Here is a 20,556-nt window from a genome sequence, read left to right on the forward strand (position 1 = left end):
TTGGGTAAAGTGTTTTGTCTTGTTGAAGCAAATTTTTCCACCATTATAGTTTTTAAAACCATTTAAAGAATCTGTTTCACTCAATACGTAGTTTTTTGACTCCTCTCTGCTGTAGCAATCACCAGATACGATAGAAGAAGAAAAAGTCAACAAGAAATATCCTGTGCAAAAGAAGCCCAGTGACCTCTTACCTACCTCAGATGCAGCCACTTCCATGCAGTCAGCAAGTCAGCAAATAGATGCCAGGTATGTGTTCTGTGTGTGACTGGCCTGCCTTTAAGAAAATGAAAAAAAAAAAGGGGAGTTTCCACTGGTACATAAATTGGGCATCTTGGAACCGTGATTGTGCAGAGACATGTGTTGACATCAGCTACATGAGTAGCTGTGTTGCTCGTTGACTTGATCTTCATGTTGATGTAAGCGTGATATCTGACCCTGTCGAGGAGCACATTCTCTGCTTCTTGCATAACACTTGTCTTTGAACTGGTTCTTTTTAACCTAAGAACCACCATACAGGCTCAGATCAAAGGTTCGTGTAGCGTACTGTCATCCAGACTGAGAAATAAGACACTAAGAGAAAGGCTTAAGAACCCAGCAAGCATGTAAGCTCCTCCAGCTTCTGGCATCCTGCAGCTCGAGGACTGCCTGAGCCAGAAATGACGTCTTGGATATGTGATGTGTTGTCTCTGTGTATGTTGAAGATAGTGCTCTAATCTAGTAAATATCAGAACGTCCAGAAGTGCTTTCTGACTGTCTTCCCTTTTTTCTGCTGCTCAGTTTTTCTGCAAGTTGGACCTTAGAGTAAATATGCACAATAGAGGTTAATCCTATTGTGGGTTACTGTTAAAAGAGCCTTTTCTTGTAGCAGAGCCAGCTTCCATTACTAATGTGAGTGTCTTGTATCTGCTTTTGTGTTCAGGTCTGCTTTTAAAAGTCCTTTGCGTAGACTTTTGGGGAAAAAGCCAGACAAGAAAATTCCAAAGGAGAGTCCTGATGTGATTGATGAAGTAGAAGGCCTCTCCCTTGTATCTTGTGTCCTCTTTCCAGAAACAGGAGGAACGCAGAAGGTTTCAGAAGGTGAGCTTCTGTGACTTAATCTCCAGCTCGCTAATATCCATCTTTTCTGGAATGTTTTGCATGGAAACAAATACTGCGACAATTCAGTCATCCTGCTTTAATATACAAATTCATTTCTTTCCCAGCTTCTTCTGGACAACCAAGTCGCCTCCAGGCAGGGGAGCGCCATGTAAAAGAGAGCAGTAAAGCAAAGAAGAACCGTACTATAAAGATCAGCAAGATCTCAAGTGTGTCTCAGAATTGGCGAGCTTCCATGGTCCGTGAGATTGCCAATGCCAATGAACTGAAACATCTTGATGAGTTCCTCCTGAACAAGGTAAAAGGCATTCAACTGTGATAAAATTCAGGTCTATGTTCACTGTTTATTTGGAATTTTAAAGACTACTTTTCTAGGTGTGAGTTTGTATTATGATTTAAAGCAAAGGGGAATTGATTTGATAGCTTGACCAAATTAAGTCTGTATTAAGGCCCTTCCTATTCCTTCCTTTGAGTCTCTGAACGTGTTACATTACATTACATTAAATCCCGGTGACATTCATGTTAGTTCTTCATTTGTTTACAAACAAGTGGGCAGCAAAAGTTGTATTTAAAGAAAAAAAAGTGTGAGTTGTAAGGAAATAGAGTTCTCTAGAGCCTACCTGCCTGACTGTCCTCTTTTGTATCATCATCCCAGTGTGTTAAGAGATGTTGTTTTAAATAATTGAAATGACCATAGATGACTAAGCCCAGCAACTGAAGCCTAACACTGGTTGGACGTTCTTGTTTTAATGAAATTTGATGTAGATATATTTGCCTTCTAGATCAATGACTTACGCTCCCAGAAGTCTGGTGTTGAATGTTTGTTCTTTGAAGCCACAGAAAAGTTTAGAGGAAACATCAAGACCATGTACTCCGCTCCTGTAAGTAGTAAGTCTCAGTAAAGTGAAAAATTGGTAGGTAATAAATGAATTGAGTGTGCAGTTTAAATGCCTGACCTACAGCTTTTTAACAAAGCAATTCTTAGCATAGAATTCAGAGCTGAATGTTAAACTTGAAACAGAACATTTTACAGTTCTGCTGTAATCTTAAGCAGGCTGGCTTGTTTCCCTTTCCTCATTCACTCAGCCGTAACTTATTTTTAGAAATGGATGGATTTTGCTGTCTTCAGCCTCTTCATGTTGCTGTGTTTAAACACCAAAGAGAGGTGCCAAGAGCTTTTCCACTATTCTTCCGACACTGCCTTGTCTCAGCCAAGTACCATTCTACAGTGTAGTAGGGAAGTGTGCTAACTTGTTTCTGTCATGGGCTGTTATCTTTTACTTTAATCATGAGCGTGCTTTCTCACCTCTGAACTTCAACACATAAAAATATGGAACTGTTTCAACAGTATCCAAAAAGACTGCCTTCTGAATAATATTTTTTCCTCCTCTAGAATGGGCAAATCCATGTTGGCTACAAAGATCTAGTGGAAAATTACCAGCTTCTAGTTACAAATCTGGCCAAAAAAAGGGAGGAGAAAGAAGTCAAGCTGGTTTTGAATCTCTTCCAATCCCTTCTGGATGAATTCATCAGAGGATATACAAAAAAAGAGGAATCTGAGCAGCCCAAGGTATAAAACTTACTCTGTTACTGGCTTATGGGATGATTAAACAATGTTACTCTCCTAGGATAAGGAACCTGGGTTACCTCAGAAAGCTTTTCTGTAACATTCTTCATTATTTGGGAAACACTTTCCATAGACGAATCATGCCTGTAACAAATTCTGAATGCTGCTACACTTTTTTTGGAATTGTTCATTATTTAACTTTTAATATTTTCAGAATCTTGAAGTGTTTGTGCATTTTCTTGGGTGAAAACTTAGTAGTTCTCTGAAGGTTTTAGAGATGGACTTGCTTTGTCATCAGGCAGTGAGCTCAGCTGATTTTTTAGGAAGTTGACAGCGTGAACTCAGACAACCCTCATATCAAGCTGAAGCTGCAGTATAGTGTCTCAAATGTCTGGAGGTGAAGTAGAGCCTGGGAAACTGAACAGGGGAAAAAAAGGGAATGGAATGTCTGAATTTCAAAGACTAATGCCAGTTTTGTATTCCACTGCAGCAAACCAAAGCCCAGAAGAAGAAACGAAAACAAGAGCGTGCAGTAAGTACTTTCTTTTTGCAATAATCTTCAGCTGCACTCCCAGAACACAGAGAAAAACACTCTTGAAAGAGCTCGATTTTGTACTGAAGTTCTGTTTTATTTTGCATGCTAAATCAGTTACCTCTGTTATGAAGATGTGACACAATATAAAACTGTTTTCCATAAATCTAAGATCTTGCTCATGCAGTGATAGGTGTTACTCAAGCATTTTCTTCCTTGTCCATAGCATCTTTTAGAACCTAATGGCTTTTTCAGTCATGGGACTGTTTAAAGGAAAACCACCACTAAATATTAACAACAAACTATAGATAATGTATTGCACTGATGAACTTTAACCAAGGTGGCAAGTCAATTATGAAATGATCCAGCAAACCCAACTGCCTTCAGATAGGATGAAATTTAGTTTCACGGTCAAAGCCATCAGCTGTAATTATAAAATAAAAGTGGAAAATCTAAGATAGGGTAGATAGTTTTATTAAAAATAGTAGTAATAATTTAAAAAGGCAAAAATAATCCATTAGTTTCCTCCTGTCTCCCACCAGATTGAAGAACACAATGGGCACGTATTCACAAACTACCAAGTGAGCATACGGCAATCGTGTGAGCACTGCTCGTCCTACATCTGGCCCATGGAGAAGGCCTGTCTCTGCAGCGGTAAGTGAGAACACCTCATTCTTGCCACTTAGTTTACAATGTGTGCAAATGGCTTGTAACTTTGGCTGGTACAGATGGGGCTTAGTGAACAGTACATGCAGGTTATATAGTAAGTGAATACGACAGGATACTTAGCCTTTTCATGTGATTTGGAATGTTTGTAACAATTGCTCCTCTCTCTAGTTTGCAAGTTGACTTGTCACAAGAAATGCATGTCGAAAATCCAGAGCAGCTGTACGTCCTGTGGAAAAAAGGTAAGAACTGTAGGTCTGGGATGCAGTGCTGTGATACCATAAGTGATGCATACAAAATGCTGCCTTTTTTTTTCTCAGCAAATGAACAGTGGATGTCCAGGCACTGAATAAAAATTGCTTAAACAGTTCCCTTCTCTGTCTGCATATAGCCAGAGGCAGGCCCTGCAGCTGGAGAAACAGAACATTCTTCTAGAAGGTGATACTCGAGCTAATTTGGGAACTCTTCCTTTAGAGTACATGTCTGTGTTGAACAAACTGTTAAAGAAGTCTTCAATGCATACCATAAAGTTTCTTTATTGCTGCAGCTCAGGAAATCTGCCTTATGATCAAAGGCTTGTAGCAAGCTAGAATAAAACCCTCAGCTTTTGTTTCTGGAAGCATAAGCTAATTGTAGCATGAAACAGTGGAATTTTCTAGCTTGGCAACAGGTATTCACAGTGCTTGACCTGTATGAATTCCAGAATGAACAGGACGCAGAACCACGTCATTTTGGAGTGTGTGTGAGTTCCCTGACCAGTGAGAGAAATTCAGTCCCCATTGTCATGGAGAAGTTGCTAGAGTATGTGGAGATGCACGGCCTCTACACCGAAGGCATTTACAGGAAATCAGGATCAGCAAATCGTATGAAGGAGCTGAAACAGTTGCTGCAAGCAGGTCAGGCAATGTTGTCCACCCTTTTGACTTCCTTGTGTGGTATCAGTTTTACCTGCAAGTCTCTTCTACCTGAAAGTGTCTGGCACTTTTTAATGTTTTAAAAACAACTTTTTGGTGGTCATGCAAGCTGTATTATTTTTGTTGGCTGGAAAAAGCTGCCTAGTACATTGCCCTTGGATTCTGTGAACAGGAGCATTGAGTGTTTCTGATCTGATTTCTTTGGGGCCCCATTGTGTACATCAAAGGAATGAACTGCTCTAAATAAAATGTTTCTTTTCAGATCCAAACTCAGTGAAACTGGAGAATTACCCTATTCACACTATTACGGGCATCCTCAAGCAATGGCTACGGGAATTACCAGATCCATTAATGACGTCTGCGCAGTACAATGATTTTCTCCGAGCTGTAGGTAGGTTTTAGAAATGTTCAAAGCAATGGTTTTTCTTTAAGTCATTATGTCCTTGGGAAAAGAAACTCTTTAGATGTTTGTGCTGGCTAAACAGCTTCCTTCCAGTACACTTACAGCAATGATTTTAGGCATTTTACATAAAACACTTTTCAGGGAATTCCTCCTCTAGCTTGCTTGACCTTGCTTCAGGATTCTTTTTTTTGGTAGTATAATGTCACTGTACAGCTGCTCTTTCTTAACAACAGTGAGCATGTGCATAAGTTTCCTTTCATACAGGGGTGCTTTAACGTCCAGTTACAGCAGTTGGTAAATGAAATGACAGTGCGACTTCTAAGAACTTAATCTCTACCTGTTGCAGACAGTTTGAGACAATGTCACAAAGTGCTTGGTGGCTTTCCACTGGTGTTGCACAGCAATTATGATCTTGTGCTTTCTCCCCTTGTGCAGAACTACCAGAAAAACAGGAGCAACTCTGTGCCATTTACAGTGTCCTTGAACAGCTTCCACAAGCAAATCATAATACCTTGGAGCGACTCATCTTCCATCTGGTCAAGTAATGAGTTTAATTATTTCATTTGGAGAGAAACTCCATGTGACTTTTTTGAGACCCTCTTGGAAGCTTTCTAAAATCTTAAACCCCTTGAGTGTCAGCGTAGGGATTGCGCTGCTGGTCTAGAAATGAAAGAATTGATAGTTGTGCTTAAAAACAGACACATGCTTACTTCTACCATGTGGTGTATTTGTATCAAATCAGGTAAGAACAACTTTGAAGACAAGGTAGATCTGAAAGACTTGGCGAATCATCTGAGCACCAGGATTTATACAGATGGGTACACAGTGAACTGAGGGTGTTAGTGTACTTGGTAGGGACTGCGTAAGGATTGTAAATGCTTGCACATGTGCTAATCTTAGGAGCAGGGATAAATGGTACTGGTAAAGGGGCTGCTCTTATCCAAAGCACTTGAGAATTTTCCAAGTGGCCCTCTGAACATGGGGAAAAGGGATTTTTAAAGAGGAGGCACAGAATCACCAGACATACTTTAAGAGGCTGCCGAACTAGCTTAACCTGGGTGGCTTTCTGTTCCTTTTTCTGATGCATGAGACTTTGTCTACTTGGTAGGTGTGAAATAATTTTAAAACTTCTTTGAACTGCTGTACATATTTAGTACCCTAGAGGCCTCCTTACATGTTATTTGGGAACTCTGGCAAAGTTTGATCAGACTGCTTGTATTCTAGCAGGGTTTGCTTAAAATATTTTTTTTTTCCTGAACATTGAATTTCAGAGTGGCTTTGATAGAAGATGTCAACCGTATGTCACCCAATGCCTTGGCCATTGTTTTTGCTCCATGCCTCTTGCGTTGTCCTGATACCGCTGACCCTTTAACCAGCATGAAGGATGTTTCAAAAACAACCATGTAAGTTTTAGCAGTCTGCTGCAAAGTAAGCAGAACTTTGAAATATGATGGAAGGCCAGTACTACTACCTGCATTTGTTACAACTTCATTCATATCAAGCTGAAACTGAGGGTTAAGAGTTGCTAAATTCTGGCTCTGGTATTGCTGCCAGTTTATATGCCCTTCTCTTAACTTCTTCCACCTGTCAAGTTTACAAAGCATAATGTAGGATGACTTCTAAATCTTAACTATCAGGTTTGTATTTTACATCAAGATAGTAAGGATTGTACACTAATCATATATATTTTGCTGAGACACAAGCCATAGTAAACAGTAGGATATAGAATTAAACTGTCTCCTGCACACTTGGAAACCCCTGATAATTTTTTGTGTTGTTCCTTGAATTGAAGAAGGTTCTGTCCTTAGTCCTCTTTGTTCTCCACACCCTCCAGCAGCTCTGGCTCTCTGAATGCCCCTCACCATCCTCACTGCACGGCTGGCCTTGCATCTGCCTCAAATGAAAACAAAGTTTGAAAAATGACAGCTTTTTATAACTTCTTACTCCCACATGGGGCTGTAGAGGTGGAAAAGGGCAGTTGCAGGCTCTGTTTGCTTCCCATTGTTGTGTACGGTCAGTGTGAGAGGCTCAGGTTATCCCGGGAAGAACATCTGCCATTACCTGTAACACTCTCTCCTGTTTTGCTTGCTGTGTTGGACTCTTCACCCTGTTACCATGCAGTGCTCCCCCTTGTAAGGCCTGCACTGGGAGGCTTTGATTGAATGCCATCTCGGTGTGTGTGGCAAACATCCCCAAGCCAGGAGAGGCATTTCATCCTACCGTGGTTGTCCCCAGAGCTTTTATAGTATGAGGCTGGTCAATAAACTCTTGCCCTTTTGTCCAGGTGTGTAGAGATGCTCATAAAGGAACAGATAAGGAAGTACAAGATTAAAATGGATGAAATAAATCAGCTGGAAGCAGCTGAGAGCATCGCTTTTCGACGACTCTCATTGCTTCGGCAGAATACGGTAAGTGTTGAAATAAACCACAGAGCCCCCACCATCCAGCAGACAGCATCCCACCAGTTTCTTGGGAAGGGATGTGCTTACTTATTTATCTTCTCCATCCCAGTCACTAAGTCAAAGATCAATTGCAGGGTAAGAAGAAAAGGGATTTGAACTTGCCCAAAGCTGTAGGTAGGAGCTAAATATACAGCTGCACTGGAGTCTGTTTGATAAATGAACGGCTCAGGGGTGGGGATTTGCTCTTGTAGTGGTCAAAATCAATTCCCGTATAATTCAATCAGTAGAATTAAGATCACAGAGTCTCTTACATGGCAAAGGAGTTCCTTAACTCCAGAGATGGATGGTGGACAAAAATATGCTGCCTTCTATTAGGGCAAATACACTTTTTCTTTTGTTTTTTTTTTTTTGTATTGGTTAAAACAAATCAAACTCTTGTCTGATCAGAAGCTGCATATAGTGAATTTGGTCTTCATCTCTCTTTAGCTCTGGCCTGTAAAACTTGGGTTTTCTTCCCCTTATGAGGGGATGCTGGTATGTACACTGCCTGTGTTCAGAATGCATGTTTTTTTTTCTTATTGTACTGTTGCATGACTAAAATACTTACTACGTGTATTGTAACTTGGTTTTAAATACTCTTTTGAACAATCGAGACTGCATGTATTGGTGCAACTTTCTCCCCAGACTTGCATGCAGGGCTGCTGACTTGTTCTGTCATAACTCTGGTGTTTTATAGACATTTGGAATGTAACTTGTATGGGATGTAATAATGTTACTTAAAAGTGACTACTAAAACTAAGCTGAGGCTGGCAAATCAAATTACTGTGCTTCAAAAAAGGTAGCAAAAGCCCAGAAATCAGGTGAATAGAAAAAGTTCTATTACCTCTTGAAACATTTGTATGGATAACTAACAGCTTTTCATCAATTCCATCAGCCCTTCATTTGGCCTACTCATTTGTCTTCCACCTTGCAACTAGCAGACAGTCAAGACTTGTATGGCTTCTTATGGCTGAGAAGTCTTACACATAAATTTGTCTTGCAGAGTAAAAGCTCACAGGTCAAAGGAAATGACAGTGGCAACTCAGAGCTGGACTCGCTGCATGAAGAAGAGGAAGTTTCTGAAGCCGATAACCGGGAAAAGGAGATTCTCATCGATCGCATACAGTCAATCAAAGAAGAAAAGTGAGTCACCCTTTATCTCTGTAGGTCATGCCCTTTGCAGTTGGAGGTAATACAGATAGTAAAGCAGTATACTTTTTGTCCAAAGTGATGTAGTTATTTATGTTCTGTAGGCCTTTATGGAGGTGAAAAGGAAAATGCAAAGGCCTAGCTGAGAGAAAAATACCATGAGAAGTCATATTTCATGACTACATGCAGGAAGGTTTACCTCTGAATATGAGCTGCATGAAGTTGCTCGTATCAGAGACATTGTCATTCTAGAGCACTACAGTCTCTGTTTTGATGTAGGGAAGATATAACTTACCGGTTACCTGAGCTTGATCAGCGAGGCTCTGATGAGGAAAATGTAGACTCTGAGACCTCAGCAAGCACAGAGAGCCTGCTCGAAGATAGAACAGGACGGATGGATACCGAAGGTCAGTATTAAGGTAGTGTGTGTTTTTTTTTTTTATTCTACATCTTTCACTGCGTACAGCCAGGTGACCAGATGTTATCTGGTCACAGTTGCTTGTATCGAGTTACATTTTCATGCATGCTTTCAGTATCTAAGTATCTTGTTTCTTTAAAGCAATTACTGGATTACGCTGCCGTGCTCAGAGCTCCAGTATGCCTGCCAAAGACATTTGCAAAGTGCCTTCTTTTTTGCAAACCTTTTCGAATTCTTCCTCTGCGTCCCTGGCTTCAAGACACAGATCATCTTTAACACTGTCCAAGATTAAAGTGCCCCGTCGAACTCCAGTGATACCAACAGCAAATATAAAACTTCCTCCTGGGATTTTCAAACGTACAGAATCCCAGGACTGGATTTCAGCTAACAAAGAGTCTCAAATAATGGTGAGACGAAGGGAGCAGCCGGCAAGGCGAACTGATAAAATCCACTCTGTATACATGGCACAAGGGTCTGCGATGGCCCACGCTCAGGAACTCTTGGATGAATACGAACCCACAGCAAAAGTAAAACGGAGGTTTTCAGACCCTTACTCTCATGTTACCTGTATAGAGAAGTGAAATACTTAAGCTGTCTGGACTTTTGAAGTTGACTGCAGCTTTGGCTTTAACCCTTTGAAGGTTGTGAACTTGTTCATGTTCTTTTAAGTGGCCTCTGGGAAGGCAGCCTGGAAATGTACAGTACTGTAAGGGTTAAGCAAGGTTGTTTAAAACGAATATTCTTCACTTTAATTTAAAGCCCTGCAAAGAAAGTAGAGCATAAAACTTATGTTGAGTTAAATACATGGGTTGAGTGTACAGGAAAAAAAAAAAGAAAGTCCTCTGATTCTGCTGCCGTGCCTTTTTTCATTTGCCTTAACAGTGGACTCTCATGGGACCAACAGTGAGTTTGGGCCAATTTGTGTTGCCTTAATTTTTTTTATGCTTTTATGACAACTTTCTGTGTGGTTTACAGAACTGTTAATGTTGTAATAGCCTTAACTGAGACCAAAATGTATAAAAACGGTCATTAATACATTGCACTTTTTAAAAATACATGTGTTAGTTTATCAATGTTTGTCTTGTCTAATGAACAGTTTCTTCTGAAGGAAGCCTTTGACCGGAATCGCATATCTTTGTCAGTACTTCATAAAGCAGGGGGAAAGCTCTCTGCACAGAGGAAACGTGAGCCTGGGCTGTCACCTCGGAGCATTTTGGTGCTCTTGGAGCAAACATGCAACCCTGCATGGAGCCGTAGTGCTGGATGCTTGGCTGGGTAGAGCTGCCTCGGCCCTTCCCAGGCTTCACATCTGTGCAGTGAAACCCCTGAGGGTGAGGTGCGATCGTATATAAAATGTTTTGAAGCAGCAGGCTCTGCGCCAGCCCTGTACACAACTGCTCTGAAATCCCTGGTCTGTGGGGCCCCGCTCCATGTTGGAGCGAAGGAAGAGCACGGCTCGGGCACTCAGTCGCTGCCTCCGGGGCTGTGGCGATGCCACCACAGCACTGCCACAGTGGCCCCGAGCAGCAGCCACCTCTGTGCTTTATGTTATTTTGGTTTTGGGGTGTTTTTTTAAATAAAACGCCGCTCAGTGAGCTGCAGCTTGAGGACTCCCCACCCCTCCCAGCGCCTGCCCACCCTCCCTGCGCCCCGCCCCAAGATGGCGCCGACCGCCCGGAAGTGGCGCTGAGGCAGCTTCCGGTGGCGACGGTCCGCCATGGCGGCGACGCGGCTGGAGCTGAACCTGATGCGGCTCCTGAGCCGGTGCGAGGCGCTGGCGGCGGAGCGGCGGGACCCCGAGGAGTGGCGCCTGGAGAAGGTGAGGCGCGGCCCGGCCCGCGGGGCCAGACCGGCCGGGAAAAGCGCGCGGCAGCGCGGTTCGGCCCCTCGAAATAAGCTGCGGCAGTGAGTGCTTTAGTGTTAAAACTCTAACCCCGCGCTTAGCCGTGCTGCAGCCTCTGACAGACAGAATATTTCTCCTTAATCGTGTCGCTTAAAAGCTTTTTTTTTTTCTCCTCAGTACGTGGCCGCTCTCGAAGACATGCTCCGGGAGCTGAAGAAGCAGTCGGGGTGAGTCTTGCTCTGAAACCCCGGGGCGGGCCGATGTCTGCTGTGGCTTCGTTAGCCTCTTACCTGTAAGACAGACACAGCCCACAAACCCCACAGCAGAGCGTACGCTTCCCTGTGGAAATACCTGTCCGTGAGGGAGAAACTGCCCGCAAAGCAGCTCCAGCGTAGCCCTGAGAGGAGCTGTGTGACTGCGCTGTTCTCAGGCACACTGCCCTGCACGTCAGCCTTGGCCCTGGGCAGTGCTCGTGCCCCAGGCTGTCAGGGTCCGCCGTGCCTCGGAAAATCATAGAATCATAGAACGGTTTGGGTTGGGAGGGACCTTAAAGATCATCTAGTTCCAACCCCCTTGCCACAGGCAGGGACACCTTCCACTAGACCAGGTTGCTCAAAGCCTCATCCAAAAGGTGATTTGCAGGGGGTTGCAAGCATGTTCCTAGCCTGAGATTACTTCTCTTAAAAGATGCCTCTTTGAAGAACCAGGTGTTTGGGGTTTTTTAAATTTTATTTTATTTGGAAAGTCACCAGAACAATAGAAAATGCTGATAACTTCTGGTTTTCATACTATTCTTCTTCAACTCCAATAGCAGGCCAGCCCCAGAACTGCTGAATGAATACTCTCGCAAAGTGGACTTCCTAAAGGGACTTTTGGAAGCTGAAAAATTGGTAAGATCTATTAGTTCAGCTTGAAAAGACTTAAGAAGTATTCTGCCTTTATATTCACCCCATTGCCTGGTTCCTTCATTTACCTCTATCTTATGTCTCAAAATAACACTTATAAAAATCTTATCCGTGTAAAAACATGAATAAATATATTGGATTTTTGTGTTTTGTTAAAAGAGGGTATTGTATGAAATCTGAAACAACTTTCCTCCTTTTCAAAAGCAAAGTACATCTTGCCTACATTCTTCTCACTTCTTTGACGTGAGATACAGAGGCAGGTACTGTCCTTTAGGCCTAACGCCTCTTTTGTATGGTACCACATGCACCTGGAGAGCTATGAAATGCCAGTGCTGTGCCACAATTAGCGCAGGTACAGTCAGTGCTGCTGTTCAGACTGACTTCACTGTTTGGTGGGAAGCAGCTGTGGAAGTGCTCCCTGAATCCCTGTTGGTCACACATCCAGGTGATCTCACACTGCAGAGTGTGATATTCATGACTTTTCATCCCTTCTTCCCACTCACAGTCTTCATCAACTGAAAAAGCTCTGGCAAATCAGTTCTTGGCCCCTGGACGTACCCCTACAACAACCAAAGAGAGAACCCCAGCTACTAAAACAGTTCATCTGCAGACAAAGGCTCGTTGCACAGGCAAGATGAGGAGTGAGCTGCTTGGTACAGTATGTTTTGGTGCTGCTGCTTCTTTTTTGCTAGTTTGTAGATTATGTCTTGTTGCGTTCAGCTGCCTTTGGTGGCTGTGCCTCAGATGTGTCCCAGGCTGGCGGGGGGAGACATCTTTTTCTGGTGTATCTTTTTTGGATAATCTAAATTCTGGGTGCAGGCACTATGCTAGGCCTGGAGGACTGTGTTTTATCACTGGCCCTTTGTAATCTTCAATTTTGTTTCTCTTCCTGCCTCCCAGGACCCCTTGGCTATCGATGGTAAGTTTAATCTGTTGTTTTCTCTAACTTCAGTTAACCTGAGTCTTACAGGGAGATAAAGAGGAAGGTCAGCTATTGGAGATGGGCAAAAGTGTACGTTTAATTTAGTGGCTCACTTCTTTTCAAGATGGCAGATTTTAAAAAAAAAAAACAAAAAACAAAAAACAAAAAAAAAAACCCAAAAAGCCCCTAACAGATGAATGCCAAAGTGTTGTTATCAGTATGGTAGCAGGGACTTGCAGGAACCTATTTTTCTAGAATTCGTACAGAAACAGACATTCTAATTATAAAATTAGCAAGGACAATTTACCTTTATTGGTGCTTCTGTTCTCTTCTGCTCTGAGCAAATCATGTGATTTCAGGCACTTAGAGTAGGCGTTGTTCAGTTCCTCTTAAATATACAACCATGTTATTCGTGTAGGGAACTGGTAGGAATTAATTTGTGGTTTCCATAGCTACTGTTACAGTGGCTGGAGCCAGGCCAATCTACCGTGTCCTGAAAGAGAACACCAAGACACACGGGCTTAAACTATGCCCTCAGGGATATGATTCAGCTGTTTTTTCTCTCCACCGTACGTTTGATGTTATGTGTTTTCTTTTCCCTGTGGAAAGCAGGTAGGCATTTGAAATCCATATTCCCTGGGGTAGAGGGCCAAGTAGGATTTGGACATGTGAAAATCCCTTACAGAAAACTTGTTTCTTCAGCCTGTGATTGCATGGGAATTTATAACATGCTGAGAGACAAATTTAACTCTCTTTCCAGATTCTGAGGAGTTAAACATAAGGAAGCGGAAGTAAGTAAAAATTTCTCATTCTGATGCTCAGTGTTTTGGGAACTGCTTTCCCACTGACCTTTAAATCACAGATGTACTTCCATGTGGGTGAAGTGCCTGCTCGTAGAAACCTAAATATAATGATATAAATATAATTTAACTGTCCTTGTTGTCTTGTCAGAGTTGCGGAGTCTGGGGAGACCTTGAGAGATCAACCCACGAGGAAGTACAAATCCCAATTTGTTTTCCCTTATGCTCTTGCAGAGGCCTTGCAGCTGATGAGAAGCAGTCAGCAGTCGAGCTGGATGCTGTGTTACAGCACCATCAGGATATGCAGGAGAAGTTAGCCGAAGAAATGCTGAGTTTGGCTCGCAGTCTCAAAAACACCACTCTGGCTGCGCAGAATGTGATAAAACAAGATAACCAGGTAGTGCATGTTAAGGTGCTGACCTCTCAGTTTTGCAACCCAGAAGGTTAAATGCTAATATGTTAAATACTATACCTATAACTTGATTCTAGGTGAGATTAGAGTGGGGAGCCTTGGAGGTGATACCTGTCTGCTTCTGTAGTGCGATTGAACCATTTCTCTGTTGGAAGAACTAGTGGCCAGAACTTTCAGATCTGTCTTTGAAACCATTTGTTCTCTTTGCTCCCCAGACACTATCGCATTCGCTCAAGATGGCAGACCAGAACTTTGAGAAGCTCAAGGATGAATCTGACCGCCTTGAACAGCATGCGAAGAAATCCGTCAACTGGCTGTTATGGATAATGTTAATTGTAGTTTGTTTTATATTCATCAGCATGATTCTCTTTATCAGAATTTTCCCAAAACTAAGATGATTTTTTTTTTTAAACTGCCAGAGTGCAGTTGGAAAGCTCAGCTGGTACAGTGACTGCCAGCACTCAATTTCTTTGCCACCTATCACATCCTTAAAGAGGCTCTCCAAGGCCTACCCTTGCATCTCTTCTTGTGCAATCACTGGATTCAGCAAGGGTTTCCTGGGGAAGGCTTTCTACACTTGGATACTTTTTTTAGTTAATATTGTTGCTTATTGAGGGGAGAACTGGGGTAATGATGGCAATTTATGCTGAGCTGCTAACCAGTTCCTTAGTGGGTAGATACAGTCCTCTGGTTTTATTGGGGCTGTGGCAAATGTTACACTCCTAAAAGGCGTTTACTCGATACAAATATAAGTAACAGTTGAAGTCTTACATTTTTTCCTGTCTTTACAGCTTTACTGTACTGAAGTAGGATCTTGCTGCCAACAGGATATTTAATTACAAAGTTATGTACATACGTAGCTGTAGGGTGTAGGAAGAGAGCGCTGCCTTTGAGTTGCTTGCCTGGCTCAGATTCAGAGAGTATCAACAGGTAAAACCATTCTCAGTCTCACCTTTTTCCATGATGGGTATTTGGGACTTTGGACTTGGCAATCTTCTGCAGTTTAGACTTACACTAGAAGGGCTGAAGTTGCTGTTGCAAAGTTTGCTTCCCTTTTTGTATGCACAAATGTTCTCACTTACTCATTGTTATGTTGATGCTGTTGCATCAAGAAAACACTGTGACCCTGGCACGGCAGAATTGTACACACAGTGCTCTGTATGGTATAACCTCACCTGTACAAATGTTTTTTCACTGTAACATGAGGGCAAAGGAAGCTGGTGTCTTCAAGGCAGAAATAATAATAAAAAATCAGCCTTTACCTTTTGAGACAAATCATTCTCAGCAAGAGTGTTTGTGTCAAAATTGTATTCTTAAGAGGTCATTACAGTAAAGCAGAGATGAAATAAACTAAAATGAATATTTTTAAGACACTGCTACTGCTAGAAAAATTCAGAGCCTGCACTAAAGCAAGGTTTGTTGTGACAATGTAAGAGCTGTTTTTAAGTGCTTGTGATAAGCTAAAAGCAAACCGTTCCGCATCTGCACTGTCATCTCTGGAAAGTGCTGGTGTTCAGCACATAATGTTGGAATGATACAACATTAATGCTTCATCATCTATAATATTTTTACTCTTTATTACTTGAAATAAAGTGTTTTTTTCCAGCTTGCAAAAGACTTGGTGCATCACCTCGGAGAAGTTCAAAGCTGAATTTTGCTATCAGCCATGTGTTGGCTATAACTTTTTGGCACTTAAAAATTCAGTTGGAAAGACCTGAAAGGGAACTACTAGTGATAGCTTGTCCCCAAGAAAATATCCAGCCCTCCAAGTCAACAGCATTTCCTTTACAAAGAAGTCTGCTAGGAAATCAGTTCAGAAACACATGCTATTTAACATTTGACTGTTGACATTTCATGGGTGTTAGTTAGTTTGAAAGATGAACTGCCAGAACTGAGACAATCCTGTAACTACTAACACCTTTTGTGATATCTCACATGACCGTTCAGCATAGGCTTCCAGCGCTGCACTGAGCTTCTGGTTACCTCTGACCTGGTGGAAGAATGTTACCTTCTGCCCTGGCAAACCAAAGGGATTAATTGCCTCGGTGGCCAGCAATCTCCCTGCACACAATGACTGTTTTGTCAATTGGCAGTTGCAGTCTTTGCTTTTCTTGAGCTTATTTAGTAATTATAGTCATTCAAAAACACTTCGAAGATCAGTGCCAGTAGTATTTAGAATGAACAATCACTCAAGGCTTTGTGACATTGCATAGATGGAATGACAGCTTTTATTTTTGACTAACATAGGGGTGGTGGTGGCTGTGTGATCTGCTGCTTTAGCCCACAGCTCCAGTTCATAGCATGGGGCTCTGATGTGCTTCTCTCTACAGAATAATGTTATATATAGAAACAGCTTTCTGTGAGAGTTGCAAATATTGTGAGAATTGCTTAACTTTCCCAAACACTTGGGCAATCCAGATGGAGAGATGTTTATCAGGCGTAGGGCTGGGCCTTGGTTGGCTGCTTGGCAGACTACCTACTCTCAGACAGCCAGTAAAAAAAAATTAAAAACCTTTTGGAGACTTGGGTCATGTCAGGCTGGTGAATGCACCGTTTCCAAGCCTGGCAGCAACAGTGACTATGGGTCAGTCACAGCTAGATTTGATGTTTTGGAAGGATTGTTTACCATAGATGGGCTGTCAGTAAGGATGCACGAAGGGCAGGAGCAGAATGCAGTATAGAATGGCTCCTGTGGCTCGATAATCTCTGCTTGTTTGGGGCATATGTGCCCCGGGCTTTACTCTGCAAGGCCTTTGTATATCAGGCGTTACAGGCTGTGGGCAGCTTTCCAAAACTGGCAGCTCTTCTGCCAGAAGGGGGTATCCTGTGAAAGGGTGAAAGCGATGGAGTGGACAGAGCAGGGTTCTGCTCCTGACTGTTCACCATGGGATACCAGGCAAGTCACCTCCATTCTCACTGACTCCGCTGTAAAGCTGACGTGAAACCTGAGAATCAAAGTCTTATGATTAATAGTTACAATCATGAAAAAAATTTTAACCAGCAGCTAGGAGCAGAAAGTAATAATCAAATGTCTTGGTCTACAGCAGTGCTGATGCCAGCGTCCTACAGCCCAGTGCAGGGCTGGCTGGTAGCTCTTGTCCTGATCTGCCACATTGCTGAGGCTTGGTGTGCACTCACCCAACAAGAGCGACATTAAAACCCCACGTAGCTAAATCAATCCCACCTCTCACATGACACCGCCGTGACATTTCTGGCATGAGCGCTACCTCCTAATAGGAGATGGAAGTGGGAAGCAGCAGCAGTTAGTGAATAATGGATTAGATATGCCTGATTTGTAACATTTACAAAGAAAGGGCGTGCCTCCTAGCTACAGAACAAACTGGTTATCAAAATGGGAACTAGAAGTTCTGTGAGATAAATGTGAGATAAAGCAGCAGGGAGTGTACAGTTACGGTTTGCTGACCTCCCCTTTGCTGTCCAGGGGACTGTCCCTCCAAATTTGACTCTGGATCAGCAAAACTGTGCATTAGTGTAAAGAAATAATAATAATAAAAAAAGATACAAAGAGAGAGGTAGGGGTGGTGAGCTGTAGATTAGAACTGGTGTAGCCAGCTGGTCGCCCTGAGCACGGCGTGCCCGGGTTATGTATTAGAGAGTGACGCTGCTGCGGCCGCTAACTTGCACGTGGCTGCTGATAGAGAACAGCATGCCTGGCAGCAGCGGGGTCGGTTGTGCAAACGAGACGTGGGGTTGGTTTAGGTGTAGGAAAGAATGGTGGATGAGGAGGCTGGAGGGGTTTGAAGGCCAGATATGGATCTGTCCGGCTGTTGTGCAGCTGGGCCCTGCTTGCTAGACAGGCTGGGAACGCTGACGGTCGTGTGGTTCTTGTAGCAATGAAGAAAAACCTAGGTTATTGCGAGTTGAAAAGTTTGATGCTGAATTAGAACAAAAATGTTCTGACAAGGAATGGAAAGTAAGTCTAATACTGCATCTGCCTCTGTGACATCCAAAAATCAAACTGAACAAACCCAGAAACTGGACAAAAAAAGACAAAGCGAGGCAGCTCTGCAGCAGGCCATGGAGAGCTGCGCTTTCCTTGGCATCAGCTTTTTCCTTCATCTCCAGTTTCTTTGAACTGCATGTGGCAGAGATGCCCTCTGCCATTTTCACCTTGGGCAAAGGTTGCATTTGCTAATGCAACAATAGAATTCTCCAGAAGGATCTGACAGTGTTTCCTGTTTCAACAGTAAAAAGCTGGGACTTCTGTCCTTAGCACGTAAAGTGACCGGATCTTCATCCTCTGAGCTTTCTCCCGTCGAGAAGAGAGCCGTCACTTATCGGATTTGGTGTGGACGGAAGGAAGGGTAAGAAAGGAACTTTGTCAATCCATGACGTGAAATATTTTATATTAAGAGATTTGGCAAATGGTTCTGTGTGACTCCAAACAGGATGAGATAAATTTTCCAAGGTCAGCTCTCCTGTACTCTCAGCTTTAGGTCTCGTCACCGAGAAGTCAATTTTGTAACCTTTACAGCGACATCCTGCCAATGATGCAGAGCCTTAGCTATTGTTGGCTTCAACAGCAACTCTTCTGCATCTTCAAAGGACAGGAGGCTGAATAATGTGCGTACTGCGTGGTGAGAAACTTGTAGGCAGGAAAGTATGTTTGAAAAATCAATAAAAATAGAACAACCTGAGCAACGGGGTAACTGTTCACCCAGGCAGCTGCAACCTGTTGTTAAGAAAAGGCCTTATTGAACAGTGGATGAAGCAGAAAGTGAGAATTCTGACTCTCAGCTCGCCCTTCTGGCTTGCTGTGTGGCTTTGGCTCACTGAACTGCCTTAAAACCGAATTACTACCGATGTACCTTCTTGGTGAGTCAACTGCTCTAAAGCTCCTTTTGGGCGTAAAGCTTTGTGCTACTTGAATATTCCTGGACTGATTAATTAGCACGGAACTTTACTTTTGTATGGCTGAAAATAAACAACCCAAACCCCACCCAAACACAGACCTCTGCATGTGTGTTTGGTTCCAGTGTATATTTCATGAGAGAAAGACAGATTTCATTTTCAAGACACGAAGCTTTCAGCAAGCGCAGTGTCTTGGTGGCCAGGAAGCCAAGCTGTGTTCTCTCTCCACATGCAGTTGTGTCAATACAAGGCTGTGACTGCTCCAAGGCTAGTGTGCAACCAGCGTTGAGTTCAGCGTACCCGTACTGCTGCAGACAGCAGGCCCTGGAGATAAGACTTTGAAGAACTGTATTATTGGTGCCTGAACAGCTCGGGCTGTCTTAGCTTTGTTAGCTTGAGCAGGGGAAAGCTGAATGAAAACAGTGATAAAGCTGCAGTTTCAGCCCTTTTGGAAGGCAGGGAGTAATGTCAAGCTGGGTTACAAAATCACCTTCCATAGTCGTTCATGCAAAGGTGGTTCCTCCTCTAGGGATGTTGCTGCCAGGGATGGGCTTCCAAGGACTTCAGTTCCTAACAGCATTGATCTGGAGGAGCTGGGATCTGATCAGGAAGTCAGTACATTTAGACTGGTTTTGTATGGAGGCATTGGTAGGGCAGAGCAGTAGGACTCCATGTTTCCAGTCTCACAGAAAAGGAAGCTTGGGACACAGCTCCAGAAAGATGTTTCAGCCCTTGTGGGCTACAATAGACCAGTGCACACACCATGCAAAAAACTAGTGCAAGGTTTGGGTTCCACCAGCTCTGAAAGTACAATAAAAATGTTGTCACGCTCATTTTCTAAGTAGTTTCAAAAGGAAAAGATCCCTGCCTTCCAAAAGCACTGAGGAGTCTCTAGACAGTAACCTGGTTGATGTTTTTTGTACATTTTTATAAATTTTGTCCTATGAAGAATATCCTGCAGCAAGTGTACACTGTTCAGGTATGTAATTATAGATAATTTTCTGTATCAAAGAGAAAAAATGTAGAAGGTTAGAAAACAGAGTATTATTTCAAAGTTCCATACCCATTTTCCTTGCCTTCCCTGGCAGTTGATACTTAGGAGATTTATTTAAGTAAGAAATGGACCAAAACAAAGAAAATAAGGCTTTGTGAGGTCAAATAGGTAGTACCCTCTATTTCAAGTCTCTGTATTTATTATCTTAGGACGATTCAGAAATGAACCCCAGTAGTTTCTAAGTGTTGCAGTTCATAGCAGACACCACTGCTTAGTTATAAGTTACTTTAAACCATGAAACATCTGTGGAGGGGAGAAAGAAATGTGAATGTTGTTGAAGAAAGGAGTCATAGTTAGTATATCAAACTGGTAATTTTAGTAGTTTCTTGAATCAGAAATTAGAGAAGAGCCTGCAGTGCAGCTATCAGGAAAAAAAAAAAGAGTAAGCAGGTGCTGGCTTAGTTTCTTGGTGCCCACATCGCTCCTGTTGGTTTATCTGATTGCAAACCTAGTGTACTGTAGCATGATGAATATGTAGCAGTGAGTGTATGGGAAAGATGCTGGAAAGATTGCACCCTGATGTTCTTAATCAGTAATTAGAAACTAAAAATAGTATTTTAGGG

The 20,556-nt window shown here is 42.7% G+C and overlaps 2 protein-coding genes across 11 annotated transcripts in view; both read left to right on the top strand.

Annotated features, from left to right (window-relative positions):
* The window catches only part of MYO9B (myosin IXB), a 42,953-nt gene extending 32,713 nt beyond the window's left edge, over positions 1 to 10,240 (top strand). For 4 of the 9 annotated variants that reach the window (XM_068420712.1, XM_068420716.1, XM_068420715.1 and 1 more), the window contains 17 exons: positions 116 to 246; positions 920 to 1,077; positions 1,203 to 1,393; positions 1,878 to 1,976; positions 2,489 to 2,665; positions 3,153 to 3,194; positions 3,737 to 3,848; positions 4,032 to 4,102; positions 4,564 to 4,756; positions 5,037 to 5,165; positions 5,613 to 5,718; positions 6,449 to 6,580; positions 7,462 to 7,585; positions 8,066 to 8,113; positions 8,622 to 8,761; positions 9,047 to 9,174; positions 9,327 to 10,240. In XM_068420712.1, coding sequence (XP_068276813.1) covers positions 116 to 246; positions 920 to 1,077; positions 1,203 to 1,393; positions 1,878 to 1,976; positions 2,489 to 2,665; positions 3,153 to 3,194; positions 3,737 to 3,848; positions 4,032 to 4,102; positions 4,564 to 4,756; positions 5,037 to 5,165; positions 5,613 to 5,718; positions 6,449 to 6,580; positions 7,462 to 7,585; positions 8,066 to 8,113; positions 8,622 to 8,761; positions 9,047 to 9,174; positions 9,327 to 9,766 — 2,421 coding nt within the window. In that variant the 3' untranslated portion in view covers positions 9,767 to 10,240. Of the gene's footprint in view, positions 1 to 115; positions 247 to 919; positions 1,078 to 1,202; positions 1,394 to 1,877; positions 1,977 to 2,488; positions 2,666 to 3,152; positions 3,195 to 3,736; positions 3,849 to 4,031; positions 4,103 to 4,563; positions 4,757 to 5,036; positions 5,166 to 5,612; positions 5,719 to 6,448; positions 6,581 to 7,461; positions 7,586 to 8,065; positions 8,114 to 8,621; positions 8,762 to 9,046; positions 9,187 to 9,326 lie in introns of those variants that run through there. The other 5 variants (XM_068420718.1, XM_068420721.1, XM_068420714.1 and 2 more) reach the window with 3 other exon arrangements.
* A 641-nt stretch (positions 10,241 to 10,881) lies between these two features.
* On the top strand, positions 10,882 to 15,631 carry USE1 (unconventional SNARE in the ER 1). 2 transcript variants are annotated; one of them, XM_068420596.1, is made up of 8 exons: positions 10,882 to 11,004; positions 11,206 to 11,255; positions 11,840 to 11,918; positions 12,439 to 12,591; positions 12,834 to 12,852; positions 13,616 to 13,646; positions 13,890 to 14,052; positions 14,283 to 15,631. In XM_068420596.1, exons 1-8 carry the CDS (start codon positions 10,903 to 10,905, stop codon positions 14,463 to 14,465), a joined length of 780 nt encoding a protein of 259 aa, XP_068276697.1. In that variant the 5' UTR covers positions 10,882 to 10,902; the 3' UTR covers positions 14,466 to 15,631. The 2 variants fall into 2 exon arrangements, with proteins under 2 accessions (XP_068276697.1, XP_068276698.1); XM_068420597.1 differs by having other exon boundaries at positions 11,843 to 11,918.
* Positions 15,632 to 20,556: the final 4,925 nt, after the last annotated feature.

This window comes from Nyctibius grandis, chromosome 31 (assembly GCF_013368605.1).
Source record: "Nyctibius grandis isolate bNycGra1 chromosome 31, bNycGra1.pri, whole genome shotgun sequence".
In the NCBI taxonomy this organism is placed as follows: Eukaryota; Metazoa; Chordata; class Aves; order Nyctibiiformes; family Nyctibiidae; genus Nyctibius; species Nyctibius grandis.

What these genes read in the sequence shown, in the direction of transcription:
- USE1 (XM_068420596.1), top strand. Translation starts at nt 10,903, where the DNA reads ATGGCGGCGACGCGGCTGGAGCTGAACCTGATGCGGCTCCTGAGCCGG. An exon ending in TTTTGGAAGCTGAAAAATTG is followed by an intron (nt 11,919 to 12,438) that starts GTAAGATCTATT and finishes TCCCACTCACAG; the next exon opens with TCTTCATCAACTGAAAAAGC. An exon ending in TTAAACATAAGGAAGCGGAA is followed by an intron (nt 13,647 to 13,889) that starts GTAAGTAAAAAT and finishes ATGCTCTTGCAG; the next exon opens with AGGCCTTGCAGCTGATGAGA.